The 16,164-nt window shown below is 47.8% G+C and overlaps 1 protein-coding gene across 1 annotated transcript; it reads right to left on the bottom strand.

The window, feature by feature from the left end:
* Positions 1-2,034: 2,034 nt before the first annotated feature.
* On the bottom strand, positions 2,035-15,275 carry AMH (anti-Mullerian hormone). The gene is made up of 5 exons (XM_083594554.1): positions 14,093-15,275; positions 9,028-9,209; positions 7,096-7,219; positions 4,913-5,102; positions 2,035-3,913 (listed from the first exon to the last, which is right to left on the bottom strand). Exons 1-5 carry the CDS (start codon positions 14,637-14,639, stop codon positions 2,971-2,973), a joined length of 1,986 nt encoding a protein of 661 aa, XP_083450680.1. The 5' UTR covers positions 14,640-15,275; the 3' UTR covers positions 2,035-2,970.
* Between the last annotated feature and the right edge of the window lie 889 nt (positions 15,276-16,164).

A 16,164-nucleotide genomic window follows, 5' to 3' on the forward strand; every position in this document is an offset into this window, starting at 1 on the left:
CTCAGAAGGGGATGCCTCTTCTAAGCATTCATAATAATAATAATAATAATAATAATAATAATAATAATTTGTTATTTGTACCCCGCCCATCTGGCCGAGTTTCCCCAGCTTCTCTGGGCGTCTTCCAACAAAGATTAATCATAGAATCATAGAATCATAGAGTTGGAAGAGACCACAAGGGCCATCGAGTCCAACCCCCTGCCAAGCAGGAAACACCATCAGAGCACTCCTGACATATGGTTGTCAAGCCTCTGCTTAAAGACCTCCAAAGAAGGAGACTCCACCACACTCCTTGGCAGCAAATTCCACTGTCGAACAGCTCTTACTGTCAGGAAGTTCTTCCTAATGTTTAGGTGGAATCTTCTTTCTTGTAGTTTGGATCCATTGCTCCGTGTCCGCTTCTCTGGAGCAGCAGAAAACAACCTTTCTCCCTCCTCTATGTGACATCCTTTTATATATTTGAACATGGCTATCATATCACCCCTTAACCTCCTCTTCTCCAGGCTAAACATGCCCAGCTCCCTTAGCCGTTCCTCATAAGGCATCGTTTCCAGGCCTTTGACCATTTTGGTTGCCCTCCTCTGGACACGTTCCAGTTTGTCAGTGTCCTTCTTGAACTGTGGTGCCCAGAACTGGACACAATACTCCAGGTGAGGTCTGACCAGAGCAGAATACAGTGGCACTATTACTTCCCTTGATCTAGATGCTATACTCCTATTGATGCAGCCCAGAATTGCATTGGCTTTTTTAGCTGCCGCGTCACACTGTTGGCTCATGTCAAGTTTGTGGTCAACCAAGACTCCTAGATCCTTTTCACATGTACTGCTCTCAAGCCAGGTGTCACCCATCTTGTATTTGTGCCTCTCATTTTTTTTGCCCAAGTGCAATACTTTACATTTCTCCCTGTTAAAATTCATCTTGTTTGTTTTGGCCCAGTTCTCTAATCTGTCAAGGTCGTTTTGAAGTGTGATCCTGTCCTCTGGGGTGTTAGCCACCCCTCCCAGTTTGGTGTCATCTGCAAATTTGATCAGGATGCCCTTGAGTCCATCATCCAAGTCGTTGATAAAGATGTTGAATAAGACCGGGCCCAAGACAGAACCCTGTGGCACCCCACTAGTCACTCTTCTCCAGGATGAAGAGGAACCATTGATGAGCACCCTTTGGGTTCGGTCAGTCAGCCAGTTACAAATCCACTGAGTGGTAGCATAGTCAAGAGCGCATTTTACCAGCTTCTTTACAAGAATATCATGGGGCACCTTGTCGAATGCCTTGCTGAAATCAAGGTAGACTGCCAGTGGTTCTGAGATCAGATCTGCCAGTTCTTTTAATACTCTTGGATGCAGTTCATCTGGCCCTGGAGACTTGAATACATCTAAGATTAAAAATACATTAAAATGTCACATTAAAAGCTTCCCTGAACAGGGCTGCCTTCAGATGTCTTCAAAATGTCAGGTAGTTTCTCTCTTTGACATCTGCTGGGAGGGTGTTCCACAGGGCGGGAGCCACCACCGAGAAGGCCCTCTGCCTGGTTCCCTGTAGCTTTGCTTCTCGCAGCGAGGGAACCGCCAGAAGGCCCTGGGCGCTGGACCTCAGCGTGTGAGCAGAACGATGGGGGTGGAGACGCTCCTTCAGGTATACTGGACCGAGGCCGTTTAGGGCTTTAAAGGCAATGCTGTTTCTTAGATGCTGGTGGTGGGGTTCTGGTGGCGGCAGCACAGGAAAGGGAAACCACTCTGCACATGCTTAGAGGCATGGCCTTGGTCCATTTTTAGGGTCCAGAAGAGCCCTGCTGGACTAGACTTTGGTCTATCCTGTCCAGCATCCTTTTATCAGCAGCAACGCAACTGGATGCCTCTGGGAAACCTGCAAGCACTCTCCTGCTTTGCGGGGGGCTTGGGCTAGATGACCCTTGGGGGATCCCTTCCAACTCTGCAATTCTTTGATTACTCTGCAAAGAAACTACATCAATTTAAAGAACGGAGCAAAACCAAGCACAGCCCGCTTCTGGAAAAGAAATGCCACACACTGTCAAAATTTTAAAAAACCCAATATCCAACAGATTTAATCATCCCAGCACCATCAGATATATATGCAAATACAGAATAAATTATGCAAAGCAAGAGAAACTGGAGGTAGGCTGATTACGCATGAGGGGGTGTCATCGGTGTGGAACCAGAATTATTAGCTTGGTCTAAGGAACAAGAGGAGATACAGCAGTCCTGGTCAGCGGGGGGAGGAGGGTGCAGTCAATGGTGAGCGAAGGAGGGTGAAGTCAATGGTGAGCGAAGGAGGGTGAAGTCAATGGTGAGCGAAGGAGGGTGAAGTCAACGGTGAGCGAAGGAGGGTGAAGTCAATGGTGAGCGAAGGAGGGTGAAGTCAATGGTGAGCGAAGGAGGGTGAAGTCAATGGTGAGCGAAGGAGGGTGAAGTCAACGGTGAGCGAAGGAGGGTGAAGTCAACGGTGAGCGAAGGAGGGTGAAGTCAATGGTGAGCGAAGGAGGGTGAAGTCAATGGTGAGCGAAGGAGGGTGAAGTCAATGGTGAGCGAAGGAGGGTGAAGTCAATGGTGAGCGAAGGAGGGTGATGTCAACGGTGAGCAAAGGAGGGTGAAGTCAATGGTGAGCGAAGGAGGGTGAAGTCAATGGTGAGCGAAGGAGGGTGAAGTCAATGGTGAGCGAAGGAGGGTGATGTCAACGGTGAGCGAAGGAGGGTGATGTCAACGGTGGGAGGAGGGTGAAGTCAATGGTGAGCGAAGGAGGGTGATGTCAACAGTGGGAGGAGGGTGAAGTCAATGGTGAGCGAAGGAGGGTGAAGTCAATGGTGAGTGAAGGAGGGTGACGTCAGCGGTGGGAGGAGGGTGAAGTAATTGATGGGAAAGGAGAACAGGGCACAGCCGGGCAAGGAGAGGCGAGCTCAACGGCGGGAGGAGGAGGGCAAAGCACCCCGGCCGCCGCCGCCGAGCCGGCCTCTCTCTACCGACAGCCGCACTCCTCGGCCACCATGTCGGGGTAGGCCTTCACCTTCATGCCTTGGTCGTTGGTGAAGGTGACGATGATGCTCCTGGAGTACCTGACGGGGACGCAGCAGGGGGCTCTCTCCAGGGGCAGGCCCTGCTCCTGCACCCGCAGCAGGAAGAGCGTGTGAGAGTAGTAGTCGGGGACGCGGGACGAGAGCGGGAAGCGGCAGGGCCCAGCGCAGTTGTTGGCGTCGTACCACTCGGGGAAGATGATGTACCCCGTGGACACCAGCTCGATCCGCAGCTTGCGCAGCCGGCAATAGTCGTCTCGCTCCTGGGTGCTGCGGTTGGCGCGGGGGGCCGCCTTCCGGGACTCCCGCCAGCGGGCGCGCAGGGCCTGCAAGGCTTTGAGAAGCAGCAGGCTGTGGATCTTCCGCCGCCCGGGAGATCCTTCTGCAGATCCCTCGGGATCGCCACCACCGGGGACCCCGGGAGGGTAGTAGCAGAACGCCAGGAGGCCGTGGAAGAGGCTCTCGTGGTCCCGGAAAGACGGGGAGGCCGCCAGCTCCCGAATCACCTCCCGCAATTTCTGCAGCAGTTGCCGCAGCAGTTTCCCCTCCAGCGCCCAGTGCGCCAGGTGGCTCTCCATCAAGGCCTGGCTGTTTTCGGGGAACAAGACCACCAGGGGGTCTTCGGACTGCACCAGCCGCTCCAGCGCCACCTTCTCCGAGAGATTGAGCACCCGGTGAGGGAGGGCTTCCATGGTGTCAAAGTTCAGCCGCAGCTGCGGCCCGGGGGCCGGTGGGGGCTGTCCGGAAGGGCTGAGGACCTTGTTGACGAACTGGGAGAGAGCGGCGAGGAAACGGCCGGTGCTGGAGGGTGCCGGGTGGGCGGAAGTGGCGTTCGGCTGGGGGACCGGGGAGGGCTGCACATCGGCCGTGGCAGACGTCGGGGGTACACTGCGGAGAGAAGGACGTCAGAAGGGTGGGTGCATCAGGCCAAGGGCTTCACAGTGGACAAATTAATGATAATAATAATAATAATAATAACAATAATAATAATAATAATAATAATAATAATAATTTATTTATACCCTGGCCATCTGGCTGGGCTTCCCCAGCCACTCTGGGTGGCTTCCAACAGAATATTAAAATACAATAACCTATTAAACATTAAAAGCTTCCCTAAACAGGGCTGCCTTCAGATGTCTTCTAAAAGTCTGGTACAGTGGTACCTTGGGGTACATACGCTTCAGGTTACAGACTCCGCTAACCCAGAAATAGTGCCTCAGGTTAAGAACTTTGCTTCAGGATGAGAACAGAAATCGTGCTCCGGCGGCGCAGCAGTAGCAGGAGGCCCCATTAGCTAAAGTGGTGCTTCAGGTTAAGAACAGTTTCAGGTTAAGAACGGACCTCCGGAACAAATTAAGTACTTAACCCAAGGTACCACTGTAGTTGTTTTTCTCTTTGACATCCACAGGGCAGGTGCTACCACCAAGAAGGCCCTCTGCCGGTTCCCTGTAACTTGGCTTCTTGCAGTGAGAGAACCGCCAGAAGGCCCTCGGTGCTGGACCTCAGTGTCCGGGCAGAACGATGGGGGTGGAGACGCTCCTTCAGGTATACCCCATAGAAACTAGGGGTCCAGATAGACTGCCTTTGGACCTGGAGGCTCCATAAGGACATTCCTTCTGGATCAGGGCAAAGCGGGTCCGTCTTGTCCCCCGTCCTGTTCTCGCAGTTTCCAAAGGGAAACCCGCCAGCCTGATTCGGACACCAGAGCACCTCCTGCCGTTCCCATGCGCTTTGAATGTGCATCATGTGCACAGCCAGAGAAAGGAGGGAGAGAAATGCTGGTTTTCAAGGGAAGCAGATGACCCGTGGTCTCCTGAGCATGGACAGAGTGCCCTCCCTTTTGAGCAAATCAAGCACAGCCCTCGGCGGGGAGGGATGGGGTCTCACCTGGGGTTCAGGTAAGGGACCACGTCCACCTTGCCATCGGCGGCGAGGAAAGATGAGGAGGGAAGAAGGATTGGAGCAGCTCGGGGTCTCAGCCTGGCCAGAAGCAGCACAGCCGGAGTCATGCGCGTGAAGCACTTCGGGTCGAAACCGAACAGGAGGTTTTGGGTTTCATGTTGGGAGAGGCCGGTGCCTGCAAGGGAGGCAAAGAGGAGTAGAACAAATGGAAGGTCTCTCTCTCGGTTGTAGCTAATAAAGACCCCTCCTCTAATTCCTGAAAAGACGGCTGCTGCTATTATTATTGTTTTCTGCTGCTATTATTTAATATTATCAAAGGAGAGGCGTAGTGTGGTGTAGTGGTTAGAGCATAAGACTCGGAAGACCAGGGTTCGAATCCCCCGCTCAGCCACATGCAGCTTAGTGGGAGGGACCTGGGGGGGGGCAGCCACTGTCTCTCTGCCTATCCTACCTCACAGGGTTGTTGTGGTGGGGAAGATGAAATCGTAGAATTGTAGAATTGGAAGGGACACCCAGAGCTGGGCAGGGACAGAGGCAAAAGCGGACTGAGAATAAATGCAACTTCCATAGAATCATAGAATCATAGAGTTGGAAGAGACCACAAGGGCCATTGAGTCCAACCCCCTGCCAAGCAGGAAACACCATCAGAGCACTCCTGACATATGGTTGTCAAGCCTCTGCTTAAAGACCTCCAAAGAAGGAGACTCCACCACACTCCTTGGCAGCAAATTCCACTGTCGAACAGCTCTTACTGTCAGGAAGTTCTTCCTAATGTTTAGGTGGAATCTTCTTTCTTGTAGTTTGGAACCATTGCTCCGTGTCCGCTTCTCTGGAGCAGCAGAAAACAACCTTTCTCCCTCCTCTATGTGACATCCTTTTATATATTTGAACATGGCTATCATATCACTTCCCCCTTTGTAGAATCAAAAACTGTAGGGTTGGAAGGGACCTTTGTGGGTCATCTAGTCCAACCCCATGCTATGCAGGAATCTCAGCTAAAGCATCCGTGACAGAGGGCCACCCAATAATAATAATAATAATAATAATAATAATAATAATAATAATTTATTTATACCCCACCCATCTGGTTGGGTTTCCCCAGCCACTCTGAGCGGCTTCCAACAGAGTATTAAAATACAATAACCTATTAAACATTAAAAGCTTCCCTAAACAGAGATTTAGGGAGATTTTTAAATCTCTGCTTAAAAACCTCCAAAAAAGGAGAGTCCACCAGTTCTATGATTCTTTGAAAATAAACAACCTATGTCAAATAAAGTAATATTAAATAATCCGTTAGAATATAATAGCGCACAGTAAAATTAAACATCGGCAGATAATAATTAAACAGAACTTCACTCTTAACGATCACAACAAACAATTTCCGAACTATAATCAATAAAATCCACGGTGCAATGCAAATTGGGAAGCAAAGGCACAAAACTTATAAAGTTATTTTTAAAAAATAAACATATCCCTGAACTCCTCTTCTAAGCCCCATGTAAGGTCGACAGAGGCTTTACTCCCGTGTAAGGACTGCAACGTGGTGAGGATTGGGCCTTTGTGATTTCAGGTGCAGACGATGTCAAAGCATGTTCTGCATTTTAAAGGATTTATTTTGATGAACTTTTTATGCAAGAATGGAGGCCTTTTCTGGGCTATTTGGAAAAGCACTACAAACAAGTGAAATTGCAGGCAGGATCCAAGAGAGGAGCATTGGAAGGAAAATAATAATAATAATCATAATAATAATAATAATAATAATACCGGGCTCAGGGCGGCTAACAACAAATTTAAAACACTTAATTGTAAAAGCAGCATAAAATACAGTATAAAAGCATGAATAACAGTAAAATTAAAAATGATAAAGTAATTGCATTACAGGGGTTTTTGCAGTAGATAACAGTTGGATATATAATGCAAAACAAAAACACAATGGAGCTGGAAGTGAAAAGCCAATACATTAAATATCTATTGAATTTGAAGTTAATTTGGAAAAATGTGGGAATTCAATAAAATTACATATTGGGAAGGGAATTTATTTTGCATATACTTGCATGCTGTGGAAAGTGCAAGCCTGAGCGGGGCTCGGGATGAAAGCCCACCCCCCAATGCTTGGCTTGCGTGTCCAAGGTTTGTTTCTATTCCATTTTATGCAATAGGGGTCCTACCATTGCTCCTCTGGCGCTTGATTTCCAAGGAAACCTCAAAGCTGAGCTGCCCCAGGGAATGTCTGCCTGACATCGCCGACCCCTGAAGGACGAGGTACTGGGTTCTGCTGGAGAGACAGACGACCTGCGGGGTGGAAATGAGACAGCATCCAATATTTGCAAAAATGGCTAAAGGCAGCAGCACCCCACGCACTTAGCATCGCCTCCGCTAGGCAGAAGTTCAACGGGTGATGTCTCTCCTCTAGAATTCCAGGTTGCCCAAACTTGGATCTCCAGCTGTACTGGGACTACAACTCCCATCGTCCCCAGCTAGCAGGACCAGCAGTCAAGGATGATGGGACTTGTAGTCCCAAGGCAGCTGGAGACCCAAGTTTGGGCAAGGCTGCGGGTGGCAGGGAAAGGCCTTACCAGTTGGATTTCCGCAGGGCTGTGCTTGCAGAGCAACTAAATTAACAACAATAATAACTGAGAGTCAAAGCATTGCCCTCATTTATGTTTCTCAAAGTATCAGTTTAGGAAAAACAGGGACCAGGAATCTATTTAGGCCAGTTTTTATGCTCCCTGGTAGCGTGGTCCTGGACATGGAGGCTCTATTTCATTCATTCACTCAGCTTTTATTGGCACAATTCAGACAATAAAATCATAAAAGAGAGAGAGGGGAAAAAACATGCATAAAACATTGGTGATCAAGGTCTATTAAACACGTGAAACATATAAAAGAATCAGTAGCCACCATTCAGTAAAATTTAGTAGTTTCAAATTTGACTTTAAAAATCTCGGCTGAATATCCTCAAACAATCTCAGTAGATCTGGGTATACCATCCCACAACAGATACTGGATTCCAAATTCTTTGTAGGTAGATACTTTAAGCTTCAAGAGAGTCGCCAGTAGGTCTCTCGTAAGAGTGTCAAAAAGAGGGGAGTCCAAAATTACACGCTATATCGTATCTGGCGTATTCATTCCACCAGAGCAAAGTCTATTGTTTTGTGTACATTCGATTGTAAGATAAAATATATGCAAAGGGACTTGACAGGAAGTCAAAGTTGAAGAAAAGAGTTTGGAAGATAAAAGGGGGAAAAATATTTACTTTCATTATTATCATTTTGTGTGTGGGTGTCTGCACATATGTGTGTTTTTGTATGGAATGTTTGGGAGGAAATAAGACGGTAAATAACAAATAAACTAAATATTGATGTATGTAATTTTTATTTCTTAATTATATTTAGTGGTAGTATGGTTGTATTGTTTTTTGTAACATAAAATCATTCAATAAAAATTATTTAAAAAAAATAAATGGCAGCTGACGGACTATCTCTGTCCATGAAATGGGCATGTCGCTTTAGGACTGGGAAGACCCTTGGGTTCAAATCCCAATGATGCTCACCTGGTGACCTTGGGCCTCACCTACCTCACAGGGTTGTTGTGCGAGGATAAAGTCTGAGGGGAGCTCTGCACGTCTCAGCCGAAGGAAAAGAGAGGTGTCCAGAGCCATGAATGAAATAATTATCTTATAGTTGGATGGCAGGTTGAGAGGAGTTCCCTACAAGGACAGACTTTGCTCGTGTGCTCAAGACATCGATTCCATCAAACATATTTTGTTGCACTGTGCAAAATATGAGCAAGCCAGGGCTGAACTGATACTACCCTCGCTGGTACCTTTCCCGGGAAAATCAGAGGCTCACTATGTCAGGTTCCTACTGGAAGACCGGACAAACGCTAGAACATTAGCAGAGGCAAAGTTTTTATCAGTGGTTGCAAGAACCAATGATCCTTATATTCTGAACAATATGTTTGTTTAACCTGGAGGTAGGCTGTATGAATTGTGTATTGTTTTGTAATGATTTGTTGGGTCTCTGGACCGTAATAAAGGTTGATGATGATGATGATCATCTTTCCAATGATTGCCGGCCCCCCCATCCCCGTTTGCATACCTGTTTAGGATGGAGACCTTCCCCTCCCACCAGGAATTTCTCCGGGGTCCCAAGGCCCCCCGATTCCTTTCCGCCTTGGTAAAATATCAGCAGGGCCAGTTGCAGGGACCTCAAGGAGCCCCCGGCATCCTCTTCGTGGAAGGCCAGCTGGAAGAGCAGTTTCGTTTCCGCCTCCCATTTCACTGCAGGAAGGAAACCGGAGAATCAGACGGGGACCTGCTTCTTCATCCTGGGACAACGGAGACCCCAGCCTCACTCCCACCACTGTTGGTGTACCAAACTCCAGCTTAAATAGCAAATGCAGCTCCGGGGGGGACAGCCAAAAATCTTACACTTGGCATCGCTCGCTCTGCATTATGAGAAAACCAGGCATCATTTGAGATCTCAATGAGGACTAGCGCCTCCAGACACTTTTAATATGATTTTGCATTCCTTTCATATACATATGCAGTGAAAGTACCCTTTGAGATTTCACCTCCAGAAACTAATGGTTCTCGCCACTTCATATAGATTATAAAACGAAATAATAACAAAACCTTGCCTGCCTGCCTGCATTTTAAAAAAGCAACAGGCAATCCCATTCACACTGTCAAGTCAAACCCTGATGCCATCCCGAGACTAAGCTCTGGCCGAGAAGTACCGCACACCCGACTTCCGGGTTGGCGCCATCGCCGAATGGCGGACTCCCTCCGAGCTCCGGAGGGAGTCTGCTCGGCAGGGGCTGGGTTCTACCGCACCGGCGATGCGGGGACCCTTAGAAACCACGGCCACGGAGGCCGTGGACATGGAGACTCGGCTTGCACCGTTAGCGCCCTCCCGACTCGTGAAGGAGCCTTTTTAAAGGCTACGGATCGGGTGCCGGGGAGAAGCGTGGTGCCTTGAGTTCTCTGCTTCCCCTGCTGAGCGAAGCCGCATGCCATTCGGCGGAGAGCGCTGACTTCTTCCATTGAAAATTCGGACTTTTCAACAACAACCCGTGAGTAAATTTGGAAATCGGGTTCAAAAGGAGGAAAAAAAAAATTTTTTTTTCGAATTGGATACGAGCGGGGGGGATCCAAAAAGGAAGTCAGTCCCCTCCCTATTGTAAACTTTCCAAAACAAGGACGGGGAAACCAAGACCCAAAAAGGCTTGCATTGCTGATAAAAATCCAAAATTTCACGATGGGGAACTACAAGAACTGTGCTGGAGGAGGAACTGGAGAAGGGAAACGCAACCCCCCCCCCTGGGAACCGGGGTGACTGAAGAGAGAGCCTGGTGAAAGGAGTCGGAGATCTTGACAGCTGTCAAAATAGCTGTCAAAGTCGAAAAGCGGAGTGGATTTTATTATGAGAACTTGGCTGGTTAAATTTGATACAATTTGCTACAACTTGTTAAAATTTGGATACAAAATGGCGAATATGGATAACAAATTGACTTTTGGATTAGAGGAAACAAAGATACAACAATCCCCCTTGAGGAGTTTCGGGACATTACAAGGATTGGGAAAGTGGAAAAACACCAATGGAACTTTACAGGACTGGTTATCTTCTGGGAAAGCTGCAAAACGGAAATAACATCTCGTCTTCAGGGTGTTTTCTTTTTTGTTTTTTTAAAGGAGACAATAGATTTTTCTATTGAAGAAAGGAAGGGACTGAACGTAAGGTTTTGCCCCTGAATAACAACCATCCCTGCAGACTTACCAAACTTTCGAACTACAACGTTTTAGCAGCGGAACAAAGGGAAATCAGACTACAACCTGGAAAGAACAATGGAGGGAGTTTTATTACAGTTTTATTAAAGACTGAAGTTAAAGTTTTGAAAAATAATGATAATAATAATAATTTTGATTTTCAAAAAAATTTATTTTTAATTTTAAAAAAAGAAAAAGCCAGCAAGGAGCTGGGGAAAAGTTGTGATTTATGGTCTTAAGAATTCCAGGCAGACACCAGGGGTTGATGGTCAGGGGGAAATTAAACCGGGGACAGGGGGGGGAGAACTAAAACTCCAAAGGCTTGCCAACTTGGTTATTTTTTGCTGAATTGGTCTATTATTCATTATATTTTTTATTCTCTACCTTTTCTGTTTCTATTATCTGGGGTGCTTCTTTTATTAAAAAATGGAAATTGTGGAATGACATGGGGTGGGTCTTGGGGAAAGAACACTGGGTTTTTTTTTTTTTTTTTTTTTCTTTTTTTTACTGTAAAACAAATTAAGTTTCAATTTGAATGGGGAACTTGTTTGGCCAACAATATGAAAGGGGAATATGGTAGGGGTGGGGGAAGGGGGGAGTCCCGTAAAGTGATATTTTTTGTATTTTTGAAAAATTTTAATAAATATTATTTAAAAAAAAAAAAAAAGAGAAGTACCGCACACCCGAAGAACCAGGCAGCATGCATTGTAGCGGGTCGACTTATTCGGCTCTTTGCATTATGGCAAGTTGTTGTGTGTTTTTCTGGCGAAATTGCCATCTTGGTCCTGATCAGAGGCAGAGAGGGAGGGAGGAAGACACCATGAGTACTGCAATAAAAGGTTGCAGTGCATGGAGCACTTTCTGCCCGGTATCCCCTGTTCTTCAATATATTCTGCTCTTTTTGGGGAACTGAATAGATTCTATTCTTCTCCCATCCAGTTCCCACTGCTGGCCCTGAACTGAGGCATATAGAGAGAAGGAGATAGGATGGAGACCTGTAACAAAGTGTGGGGCGTGTGGGGCTTCTCAGCCAGGCCACCCCACACCCAGCAGCCAAGCCCTCTTTCACAATACGCCATTCCACCCCACTCTCTTCCTCATCTTCCTCCATTCCCTGCCCCCCAACACACACTGGGGTTTCCAATCTGCATCCTCAGCCTACAGAAGACATTGCGGGGTGCAAGCTTCATGGAGCGCTAAATTTGAGGGCTTTCTGCAATATTTGGGGTTCATCCCAAGCCTGCCAACACTTTTCCCCTTGTGCATTGGGGGGGGGTTCTGTTTTGGCTGCATAGATCACTATTTACTCTTTGCATATAGTAGAAATCAGAAAATCTCATAACTAGATCCCACCATTGCAGAAACCAGCTGGGAGGTGGGGGTGTGTGTGAGACTAGAATAATCCAGCGCAGCCTCTCATTGGCTCTGGCTCTCCCTACTTTTTGGGGTCCCTGCTTCCCGCCTCGCCAGTCCCCAATGGGCACCAGACAGCAGTGGCGCTACCTGGAGAGAAAGAGATCAGGCCTTGCCTGAGTGACTCATGCCCTGGTTGAACCCGAGCTAGACTACTGCAACACACTCAGGAATGGGGCTGCCCTTGGAAACTTTGCATAGGGGCAGAGCACTGGCAGGGATCAGAGATGGGGCCACCAATCCCATAATAAGTGTGCTGTCTGACAAGGCGCTTGCAAAGTTGGCACTGAGCAAGGGAAGAAGACTCTCAAGCTGGGAGACTTAATAATAATAATAATAATAGGTGGAAGAAGATTGGAGAAAATTTAAAGTTTATCTACAGAAACATTGTAAAATTCAGGAATGTTAGAAGGATGTTGGAATGAAGTAATGTGGTATTAGCAGAAATGATACAAAAGGTTAGGTAAACATTGATTTTTTAACTGTTGAAAGACGAGAATGTAAAATTATACTATATTAGGATAAACTATTAGGATAAAAACCAAGCTGGAAAGGATTTGCTGGAATATTTAATTGAACTAGAATACAAAAAAGGGAGGTGTGAGGAGGTCAGGGAAATAAGTAAATGAAAGATAAGACATGGAAAGAGGGGAATGTTTTTAACTGCTTTTATCTTTCTGTATGTTATATTCTTGGTTTTTTTTTCTTTTCGTTTGTTCTCATTTTTTCTTTCTTATCTTTATAACTTTTTTGAAACTTTAATAAATATTATTATAAAAAAAAAAAAATAATAATAATAATAATAATAATAATAATAATAATAATAATAATTTTTATTTATACCCCACCCTCCCTAGCCAAGACTGGGCTCAGGGCGGCTAACACCAGGTATAAAAACAATTGATTGAAATACAACTTAAAAAACAAGATTAAAATACAACATTAAAATGCAGCCTCATTTCAGGAGAAACTCAAATCAAAAACTTTTTGGGGGATGAAAACGTCAAGTCTTCACCAAGGCTAACTATCCAGGCTGGTCCTACGTGGGCCAGAAAAAAGCCAGGGAAGTCCCCAAAAATCTGAAAGTTATCTTGATGCCTGGGTGTCGAGAACTCCTGCTTATAACCCACACCTATGAGGCCAAATAAGAACATCAGACGAGCACACCGGCAGGATCAGGCCAAGAGCCCACCTAGTCCAGCATCCTGTTCTTGCAGCAGCCAAATACCCCTAAGAACCTAGGGATCGCGATAGACTGCCTCTGGACTGGGAGGTTCCACAGAAACATAAGAGCCTGGCTGCTAGTTCAGCATCACAGTGGCCAGTCTGTTGCCTCTTCTGGGAAACTGGATTCAAGCATCAGAGCAACACTCTCCCCTCCTGTCATTTGCAGCAACCGATATTCCTGCCTTGCAGGGGGTTGGACTAGATGACCCCTGGGTCCCTTCCAACGATTCTATGGTTCTGTGATATTCAGAAACACTGCTGCCTCCCGTCATAGAGGAAGAGCAAAGCAGCATGGCTACTAGCCATCTATAACACCCCAAACTTGTCCAAATCCCTTTTGAAGCTAACTAGGAAATCTGCCCTGAATCTTCCAACCTTCAGTTTCACTGGGATTCCCGTGAGTTCTAGCGTTCAGGAGGGAAACTTTTCAACATCCCACTTTTTCAACGTCATGGATCGTTTTATCTATCATGTTGCCTCTTCATCTAAACAAAAAAGCCCCAAACGTGGATCCCAGGGAACTTGCTACATCCGCTTGACCGTTTGGGCTGCCCTCTTCTGAACCTTTTCCAACTCCCTTTTGAGGCGAGGCACCCAGAACCATTCACCGCCTTCCAGAGGTGTCTGCACCATCAATTTGCAGAACGGCATCATGGCCCTGGCAGTTTTGTTTCCAATCCCTTTCCCGATCATCTGAAGCGTGGAAACAAATTGGCGCTCACCAATTAAGAGCTCTCACGCAAATGGCCACCTACCTTCTTCCAGGTGTAGCCACAGAAGCCGGTTTTCCCCCGGGTCGTCCAGGTGAGCGCCAACCCGCTGCAGAGAGGCCAGGACACCCCGGGACACATCTGTGGGGCAGACCCCAAACACCTCCATATCCTCCTCGCTCCAGATGGACCCACTCAGAGCCTCCAGGAACCTGCTATCGTAGCTGGTGAGGAGACCCACAACCTCCAGAGGACGGCGGCTCAATTCGCCACCCCGGCGCACCTTGACCCTACAAACAGGCCCCTGGGGGTCTCCGTGGGGCCTCGGCCGAAAGCTAGCCCTGTGGGGCCACAGACCTAAGAGCCCGCCCCAGTCTGTGTCCAAGGGATATAGGGCCTCCACCGTCATCCTGGGGTCTGCAAAGTCCGACGTGCCCAGGACTCCGTCCTCTTCTGGGGGATTGGGCCCCCCAGATTCCCTGGAGCTTGGAAGCTCAGGCCCTTCCCCTGCTAGGATCTCCTTCCCAGGCGCAGGGATAGACTTGATCATCAGCAGGAGGCTCAGGACGGCTCTTCCGATAACGGGGCGCATGGTTTGTCTCGGGATGCTTCTAGGAAAGCTGCCGGAGACCAGCAGCAAATGGAGACATCCTTTGAAATAGGGGGTAGAGGAAGCGTCCACAGAGAGAAAGCGAAACGGCAGGCGAAGAGGTGTCTTGAATTCTCTCCTTTCAACCCGGCTGTCCTTGAATCAACAATGCACAGTGTTGTTCCCTGGAGAGATTATTGGAGGAGGAGGGAAAGAAGTTTGACTCAAAGGAATCCTTCTCTGTTCTATTTTCAGCAGCTGGTTATCTCCAAAGGCCGGGCGCTTTCACAGAACTCAAGCCACCCAAATGGTTGCAACCTTGAGTTAGCAATCTTCTTTATTCCTGCAGCCCCAAACCGGAGGAAAACAAGCGAGACGCGTCCCCCCTCCCGCCCCGAGAAACAGTCCCAAGATGGGCATGTCTGTCTAAGGACGTCCGGAGGGCCCAAAAGGCTGGACCAACCAGGGGAAATAATAACAAGTTATTTATTCCACCCATCTGACTGGGTTCCCCAGCCACTCTGGGCTGCTTCCAACACAGTAAAACATCAAATTTTAAGAACTTCCCGATACAGGGCTGCCTTCAGATGTCTTCTAATAATCAGATAGTTGTTTATCTCCTTGACTTCTGATGGGAGTGCGTTCTACAGGGCGGGTGCCACTACCGAGAAGGCCCTCTGCCTGGTTCCCAGTATCCTCACATCTCACAGGGAGGGAACCACCAGAAGGCCCTCGGAGCTGGACCTCAGTGTCCGGGCTGAACAATATGAGCAGAGATGCTCCTTCGGGTATACAGGGTTTAGGGCTTTCAAACTCAGCACCAAGACTTTGAATTGTGATTGGAAACATACTGGGAGTCAGTGTAAATCCTTTAGGACTGGTGTTCTATGGTCTCAGCGGCCACTCCCAGTCACCAGTCTAGCCGCCTCATTCTGGATTAATTGTAGTTTCTGAGTCACCTTCCAAGGTAGCCCCATGTAGAGCGCATTGCAGTAGTCCAAGCTGGAGATAACTAGAGTTTGGACCACTCTGGTGAGACAGGGTGCAAGCAGGGAGGGTCTCAGATGGAGCTGGCAGGCAGCCGCCCTGGATGCAGAACTGACCTGCGCCTCCATGGACAGCGGTGAGTCCAAAATGACCTCCAGGCTGCGCACCTGGTCCTTCCGGGCAGTTACCACTTTCAGGACCAGGGAGTCCCCCAAACCCACCCATCCCTTGTCCCCCAGAAACAGCACTTCTTTCTCGTTGGGATTCAACCTTAATCCATTAGCTGCCATCCACCTAATGGATGATGCCACAATGACTCCTAAATTTAATTATCATGCCGTGCTGCGTAATGTACCAGATTTTACCAGGAACCCAAAGCAAAAGTCCGGATGGTTCTAATTCAAACCCTGAGGAACCAGGTCCTGAAATTCCTAGGCTGGGATCCCCAAACCTTCTAAGTTATAGAATTGTAGGGTTGGAAGGGACCATGAGGGTTATCTTGTCCAAATCCCTGCAATGTAGGAATCCTTTGCCCGATGTG

This window comes from Podarcis filfolensis, assembly GCF_964270895.1.
Source record: "Podarcis filfolensis genome assembly, chromosome: 18".
Classification (NCBI taxonomy): domain Eukaryota; kingdom Metazoa; phylum Chordata; class Lepidosauria; order Squamata; family Lacertidae; genus Podarcis; species Podarcis filfolensis.

Coding starts and splice junctions, on each gene's coding strand:
- AMH (XM_083594554.1), bottom strand. CDS start 14,639: ATGCGCCCCGTTATCGGAAGAGCCGTCCTGAGCCTCCTGCTGATGATC. Junction 9,210..14,092: donor GTGGCTACACCTGGAAGAAG/GTAGGTGGCCAT, acceptor TCCTTCCTGCAG/TGAAATGGGAGGCGGAAACG. Junction 7,220..9,027: donor AAGGTCTCCATCCTAAACAG/GTATGCAAACGG, acceptor TCCACCCCGCAG/GTCGTCTGTCTCTCCAGCAG.